The sequence below is a fragment of the Crocodylus siamensis genome, chromosome 10 (assembly GCF_052110815.1).
Source record: "Crocodylus siamensis isolate JL-2025a chromosome 10, ASM5211081v1, whole genome shotgun sequence".
Lineage (NCBI taxonomy): Eukaryota > Metazoa > Chordata > Crocodylia > Crocodylidae > Crocodylus > Crocodylus siamensis.
In genome coordinates, this window is record NC_143404.1 from 72,177,833 (window position 1) to 72,185,331 (window position 7,499).

At 46.0% G+C, this 7,499-nt stretch overlaps 1 protein-coding gene across 1 annotated transcript; it reads left to right on the plus strand.

Annotated features, from left to right (window-relative positions):
- Positions 1-17: 17 nt before the first annotated feature.
- Positions 18-6,567, plus strand: POFUT1 (protein O-fucosyltransferase 1). The gene is made up of 7 exons (XM_090020778.1): positions 18-175; positions 583-704; positions 1,397-1,579; positions 2,152-2,264; positions 3,072-3,264; positions 3,518-3,760; positions 4,558-6,567. Exons 1-7 carry the CDS (start codon positions 40-42, stop codon positions 4,744-4,746), a joined length of 1,179 nt encoding a protein of 392 aa, XP_089876904.1. The 5' UTR covers positions 18-39; the 3' UTR covers positions 4,747-6,567.
- Positions 6,568-7,499: the final 932 nt, after the last annotated feature.

Below are 7,499 nucleotides of genomic sequence, written 5' to 3' on the forward strand. Positions count from 1 at the left end.
CCAGCCAGAGCGGCACTTCCGCCCGCCGGCGCGCGGGGCATGCCGGGACGGGGCGCCGCCGCCATGGCGGACTTCGGGTGCCTGCTGCTGCTGGTGCTGCTGCTGCTGGTGCTGGTCCTGTCGAGGCCGGCGAGCGGGGACCCGGCCGGCTACCTGCTCTACTGCCCCTGCATGGGTGAGCCTGGGTCCGCGGGTGCCCTCCCCCCGCTCCCCGGAGGGCTGCCGCCTGCCCCGTTGCCGTGGTAACGGGCGGGCATCCCATTGCCATGGAGATGGGCACGTGGGGGGGCGGCATCCTGTTGCCCTGGTGATGGGCGTGGGGGGCGTGTCCTCCAACATCCCCTTGCCCTGGTGACAGGGGGCCCTGGGCATCCCATTGCCCTGGCAATGCATACATGGTCCTGGGTATCCTGTTGCCCTGGTGACAGGCAGAAGAGGGTCCCTGGTATTCCTGTTGCCCTGGACAGAGGCACAGGAGGGGGTGGGTCCCTGAGCATCCCATTGCCCTGCTGACGGGCACGTGGGGGGGCCCTGGGCACCGTGGGCATGTTGCTGACCCCTCTCTTTTCCCTGTTTTTGCAGGGAGGTTTGGGAACCAGGCGGATCACTTCCTGGGCTCCCTGGCATTTGCCAAGACCCTGAACCGCACCCTGGCTGTGCCCCCCTGGATTGAGTACCGGCACCACCGGCCTCCCTACACCAATGTGAGTCTCCTCCCGTGGCTCAGCCCCCTCCATGCAGGGTGCTCCAGCGCCAAGAGCTGGCCCTGCCCTATGCCAGGTTGGCAGCGGCTCATGTCGTCTTGTGAGCATCCCTCTCCCCGTTGGTCCAGAGCTCGTCGTAACAGGTCCCAGTGCATGCTAAAGGCTGTAGGGGTGCAAGAAAGTCGTAGCCACTGCTCTAAGGAGTTTGTCATTTCCCTTGGGGGGTTCAAAAGATGCACATCTGCTTAGCTGACCTGGTGGTTGGCTTGAAAATGTGGAAGCCCGTCAGGTTTCTTGGTTTGCTTCTGCTTTGCTTTTATTCAGTATGACAGGCAGTGTGATGGGGAGCTCTGTGGTTTACGACGTAAAGCTATGTTTCTAAAGCATGCTGGGGAAATATGAAGTGTTTGTTCTTATTTGCAGCCAGGGGTCACAACCTGTGAGTAGCAGAACTGGCGTCCCAGGAGTCACGACTTCCCATGTTATGTTCTTCCCTTTCTAGATTGTCCCTCTTCATACACCTCCCCACCCTCCACTCAATTACTGGGAAGCTGTAGGCTGTCAAACATGAATGTCACCGGACCCACAGATGCCCTGAGCTATTGATCCTGCCCTCACTAAATGTTAATGGAGATGTAGCCAGGACTGACTTCTGGTTGCTCAATGAGTGAATCAGTTTCTCTCATTTACAGCTGCATGTTTCCTACACGGAATACTTCAAGCTGGAGCCTCTCCTGGAATATCACCGGGTTATCAGCTTGGAGGAGTTCATGGAAAAACTGGCACCAATGCACTGGCCCCCCGGCAAGCGAGTGGCTTACTGCTTTGAAGTAGCAGCCCAGAGAAGCGCCGACAAGAGGTCTTGTCCCATGAAGGTAAATTTCCTGCTCCTAGTTTGCTAGGTTAAAAAAGAGGATTGCTGCGGTTCTAGACTTGTACTTGTTGGCTTATATGTTTGGGCCTGACCTAAAGCTCGTTGCAGGATTTGATAGGGCTGTGTGAGAGTGATTTATCATTTTCAAATGAATTGTGACTTTGGGCAAAAAGGACTTTAAAAAAGCAGGTGTTGCCCTGGCCTCTTCCACAGAACCCCCATCCATACAGCATTGCTCAGCTGATTGGATAAGCCCTGCTCTTTTAGGATAAATGGTCCCAGGGGTGCTAGGCCTGTGTGCCTTGATATCCTCTAAAATGTTTTTGGAATGGGCTTTATTTTGCTTAATATAAAAATCTCCAGAGTTCTTCTGCTTCTTCTTAGTGATGGGTGATGAGCAGAGTCAGCTGTGATTGCTCCCCCTTCTGTAGCACAGTTATGGCTGCAGACCAGTCAGTCCAACTCCTCCATTTCCTTAACTGATTTCAGCTCTAAAGTCAGAGATTCTGTCAGAAATTGCTGGTTTACACATGGTGGGGCTATGGCTGTTGAACAGTTCTCTTTGTTTTGTAGGATGGAAACCCATTTGGTCCATTTTGGGATCAATTCAGTGTGGATTTCGATAGGTCTGAGCTCTTTAGAGGCATTTCCTTCAGTTCCTACTACAAGGACCAGTGGATGCAAAGGTATCAAGGGCCTGGGGAAGTTGACCGCACTGATGGATTGCGTGATACCAGCAGTCGGACATACATAGGCACTTGGAATGGCTCTGAGGAAAGCAGTGGTGTAGTTACATTTTCGAGTCCATTCATCATTTTGAGGTGGTTTGAAGTAACTATTTGACATTGCAACTATTAACGTATAATCGAGGACAAACCTTGAAGCTCTTTCCAGGGATTATCAGCCCAGCAATCAGTTCCTTTGCCCAGTATGCCTTGCGAACTATGTAGGGCTGATTGAGTTATCAGCCAAAGATTGATTAAGTTTAATTACTCTGGTCTCAGCCAGAGTACAAAGATTGCACTACACTTGACTTTTGTCCATCATACACCTTATGTTATCTACCTCACATTAAGCTACAGCTGACTTAATATGTGTCACTACAGCAGCTTTACCTATCTGAACTGTTTTAGCCAGGGATGGGAAGCATCTATATTCTGTTTAAGTAGCTATTGTATTACCATGAATGTCAGACTTGCTTGTTTTTCCTTTGTCCTCTAAACTATATTAATTTTGGATTCATTATTGAATCAGAGGTAAAAAACAGTGTCTGATGACTTTGTCAGTTGTGTGTAATGTTATAATTCCAGTGTTGAAATGGTGAGGATTTTCTAATGCTAGATCACTTGTTTTTGTAGAGTCTCTGGCATTTCTGCTTTGTCCTTGCAGGTCTGTTCAAGGTCATAACATTTCCTGGCCACCCTTTCCCTGTCTCTCCTGTTTCCCAGAGAGCCTGTAAACACACCATACTTCCATCTCATTTCTTTTTCCAGGTTTCCACCTTCAGAACACCCTATTCTTGCCCTGCCTGGAGCACCAGCTCAGTTTCCAGTGTTAGAGGAGCATCGGCTTCTGCATAAGTATGTCGTGTGGTCTGATGAGATGGTGAGGAAGGGAGAGGAATATATTCATTCTCTTCTGGTCAGGCCTTACGTAGGAATTCATCTGAGGATTGGTTCAGACTGGGTATGTCGCTTGCATAGATTTCAGTGCATGTCATGCATGTGGGTACTGCCAGTGCCATGCGTGCAGTGCCATGGACTGACAGCCACCATTCCTTTAGAAAAGTTTACTAGAAAGCCCTGATGTGGTCATCCCTTCTGGCACCAGAGTCTAAATCCAGCTTGTGCTGCTCTGCCACCTGAAGTTGGACTTGGGGTCGGATCAGATTCTAATTGTTACTTTCACACATGGTGTTTTCTTCTCCTTTCTTCAATAGAAGAATGCTTGCAATATGCTGAAGGATGGGACAGCTGGGCCTCACTTCATGGCTTCACCACAGTGTGTAGGCTATGACCGAAACACAGCTATGCCTCTCACCATGGATATGTGCCTTCCAGACCTGACAGAGATCAAGCGTGCGCTCAAGCTCTGGGTGAAGAAGGTAGAAGCAAAATCTGTTTACATTGCCACTGATTCTGACCCCTATACCAAGGAAATACAGCAACTTTTCCAAGGAAAGGTAGGTTTGCAGATTCTTGGACTAATGGTGCTGCCTCCATTGGTAGCATCTTTGCCGCCATTTTCCACTTATGCAACACTTGCCACTGTAAGCTATGGTCATTTGGTTGTATAGTACCTGTTCAGTGAAATTATGGCTTGTATAAAGCAGGTAATGCTCGCTGTGTAACCATGTTGCTGCAGGTAGCCTAGTGTCAAAGGATGAGATGTCTCTGGTGGTGCTGAGTGTCATCAGAGTGATCAGAGTGAAGGGTACTCAGAATCTTGTAGGACTGAGTCCACAATGGGCTGCCTGTGATGCCAGTCTAATGGTTGGTTCCAGCTTGGTGGATCTGCAGCTTTTTGACTCAGACCTGGCTCTAGCTAGTTGGTGTCAAGTGAAATGTTATTGCCCTTGTGTAGAGCAATGCAGACACTAGGAAATGGGGACTTATATATTGGAAATCTCAATTATTGATACCTGAAATAAAAAACAAACTTTGTCCACAACAGCAAGACTTAGATGCTAAGACTGTAGAAAACGTAGACTCCTCCAGATGTAACAGTCCCAGGTCTGTATTTTGATGGATTTTGTCTTAGAAAGGACTTGGGCTAAATCTTACAAAAGAAATATTACATTGGTGAGGTGTCTTCGTGATTGTAGTAGTCACTGGAAACCCAGAAAGGGCTGTTTTAGATAAGGGTAAGAGAAAGCAGTGGGTAGATTCCAGTTTGTACCCCAGCTTGCAGTGTTATTAAGAATCGATATTTGGTGCCATGTTGCTTGGATTAACTTGCTCTGTCTGTTTCTTTGTGCAGGTAAAAGTGGTGAATTTGCAACCTGAAGTGGCCCAGATTGACTTGTACATCCTTGGCCAGTCTGATCATTTTATTGGGAACTGTGTTTCTTCATTTACTGCCTTTGTGAAGCGAGAGCGTGATGTGCACGGGAGACCTTCCTCATTTTTTGGCATGGACCACCCGCCAAGGCTGCGGGATGAGTTTTGACCAGGACCCGAACAAGCAGTGGTTTTTGTTTTTAGAGCTGTGAACTCAGGAGCCCTGTTGACAGATAGACCAGGACACCAACATTTTCATAAAAGAATAGGATATGCCAGCTGTATTAATAGGCCTGTCCCGAGGCCTTCATTTCATCCTTGTGTTAGTTTCTGGATTCATTCTGACTGACTTCTCAGTTTCGCCATGTTGCCAGCATGAGATTAGAAAGGGAACGTGAATTTTAAATGCTATACATTATATGAAACCTTCCATTCTCCTTATTTTGGATTATCAGCTATCTTGATTAGGTAGCTGTCCACATTTCATCTTTCTCTCACGTCTTGTTATTTTTCCTGGAGGCACCAGGAAGGTTCTTGTCATGAAGAATCATTCCAGGTTCTCTGTAAGTGCTAAGTATTATTGAAAGGGAACATGCTCCATGAAAGGAACATGGCTTCAGGCTCAGGACTTCAGGGATCAGATGATCTGGGTTTTATCCTGAGTGCTACTGCTGTCCCATTATGGGCCAGTCAGCTCTGTGCCCCAGTTTACCTGTCTGTAAAATGGATTTCATACCTACCTCACTGGAGTGTTATTAGGATTGATCCATTACATTGGCACATCACTTTGAGATCTCTAGGGTGCTTCAGAAATACAGTGATGGTATATCAGAATGATGCAGGTACCTGTTCAACCTGTCTTAGAGACTGCACTGACCTAGGGAGCATGGGACAATGTCATGACAAGCTATTAGAGCTGGATGTTTGTAACTTCACAGATTTCATTACTGTTGTCATATGGTGAGAGGGAGAAAGGGATGGCTGCAATGATCCTTAAATCTTTGGAAGCTAAGATTTTTAGAGGAAATGGATCTGGTATAAAATAACCTTAGCAAAGGATAAGGAGATGGTGACGACAGCATGTGCCTTGTCTTATTCTGGGTGAATGTTTTTCTGCCCTCTCCACAGACTGCATAATCTGATCCTCAGTGCTGATTCCCAGTACTTTAACTGGGTACTCATCCTCTTGTGACAAGATAGTCTCAGAAACCAGGATTAGGCTGTGGCCCAGGACAGGTTAGTTTTCCATTGGTGACTCTGGAATTTTGTTTCCCATCTCTGTTCAAGCCAGTCACCGTTTGGCCAAGGTCCCTTGTTCCTGTGACATCTTGTAACAGATTGGATATGGCACTATCTCCATTTACTTTCTCCTATCGGCTGTATGAGGACACAGATTCACAGAAGTTTAGGGCTGGAAGGGACCTCGTGAGACCACTGAGTCCAGGCCCCCTGCTCTGGGCAGGAAAGACTGCTGGGGTCAAATAACCCCACAACGTGTGCATCCAGTCTCCTTTTGATGATCTCTAGGGTAGGTACCCTGGACATCTTCTAATGTGCTTGTTGGTCTCTTTTCTCTTGGAGCATTTTATTTTGTTTTAGTTGAGCATATTTTCATTCCCTATGGTTTGAAGAGAGGAGATGAGGCCTGGCTGAGATTGGAAGCCACCCAAGTTGTAAGATAGCTTCTTGCTTCTCAGTGCTAATTCCAGAAATGTATGGGGCCAAGTTGTTTCAGTGAGGCTAGCTGTGAGTATTCCAGGTGTTGGACTACTGCGTATTTATGTAACTGGAAGCCCATAAACCAGATTGATCTATATCTAGTATTTTTCCTCCTTTATTTAGTCCAGACTGATGCAATCAAGACTGCTTTGGTTAGAAGTGGGAAATGATGATGTTTTCCCAAGATATCATGGTTGAGAAGATGTATTTTGACTCTTTTTACAAAACATGTAATTTTGTATTTCTTTCCACAATAAAACATTGAAACTTACTTGATTTTAAATATTCCTTTTTATTCACACTGAATTCTTATCCTTATTTACATTAAAGTATTTGGCCCTAGTTCAGCCCAGATCAGCATTGTCAAGGCTGTAATATAGTCTTAAAAAAGTATGTATCCTTTCCAACATCCATCGGTTCAAATATGGACATCCAAATGTACAAGCTATTAATAATGTGTTTAACTAAGCAATCGTTGTGGAAGAAGTCCATGGCTTATAGATGTGTTTATGGTTGCTTACTCTCAGACAGATCCCTCCATGTGTGTGCTTTCTGTTTAAAGTTTTAGGAGTAAGAGCTTTTCTGTAATAAGGAGTTATTCAGCATTTGTGTTTTTCAATTCATACTGTACTGTGATCCAAATTAATTTTCAAGTGTGGGTGAGCACTCAGATGTTCATGTGTTAGGAGGTTTTGCATGGTGCTTGCTCCCCCTCTTAGTTGCTGCAATAGTAAGGAGAAAATTGTTGTTTTTAAGGGGTGTTGGTTGTAGCTGTGTTGGTCTGGGGACATAGCCAGACAAGGTTCTTTGGGCAAATGTGATCTCTTATTAGATCAACTGGATAGTTGGAAAAATTGTTCTTTGCAAGTTTGCAGGCACAGGTGCCTTTCCTCAGGCCTAGGAAGTCTGCTGGTCTCTTTGCTCTAGGGTCCAAATAGAAGCTTAAGCCAATATATAACGTAGATCTGCCACACACTTGCATTTTCATAGACCTACTTTTTCATATTGGCTTAAGCTTTTCTATTCAGACTCTAGAGAAAAGACACAGAACAGCAGACTCTCCCCAGGCTGGAGGAAGGGTGCCTGTGCCCAAAAACTTGAAAGGAACTACTTTTCCAACTATCCAGTTGGTCTAATAAATGATATCATGTTTACCACTTGTCTGTTTTTAAGAGGACGTTTTTTTTAAATGCAGAATTCAAT

Coding starts and splice junctions, on each gene's coding strand:
- POFUT1 (XM_090020778.1), top strand. CDS start 40: ATGCCGGGACGGGGCGCCGCCGCCATGGCGGACTTCGGGTGCCTGCTG. Junction 176..582: donor GCTCTACTGCCCCTGCATGG/GTGAGCCTGGGT, acceptor CTGTTTTTGCAG/GGAGGTTTGGGAACCAGGCG. Junction 705..1,396: donor ACCGGCCTCCCTACACCAAT/GTGAGTCTCCTC, acceptor TCTCATTTACAG/CTGCATGTTTCCTACACGGA.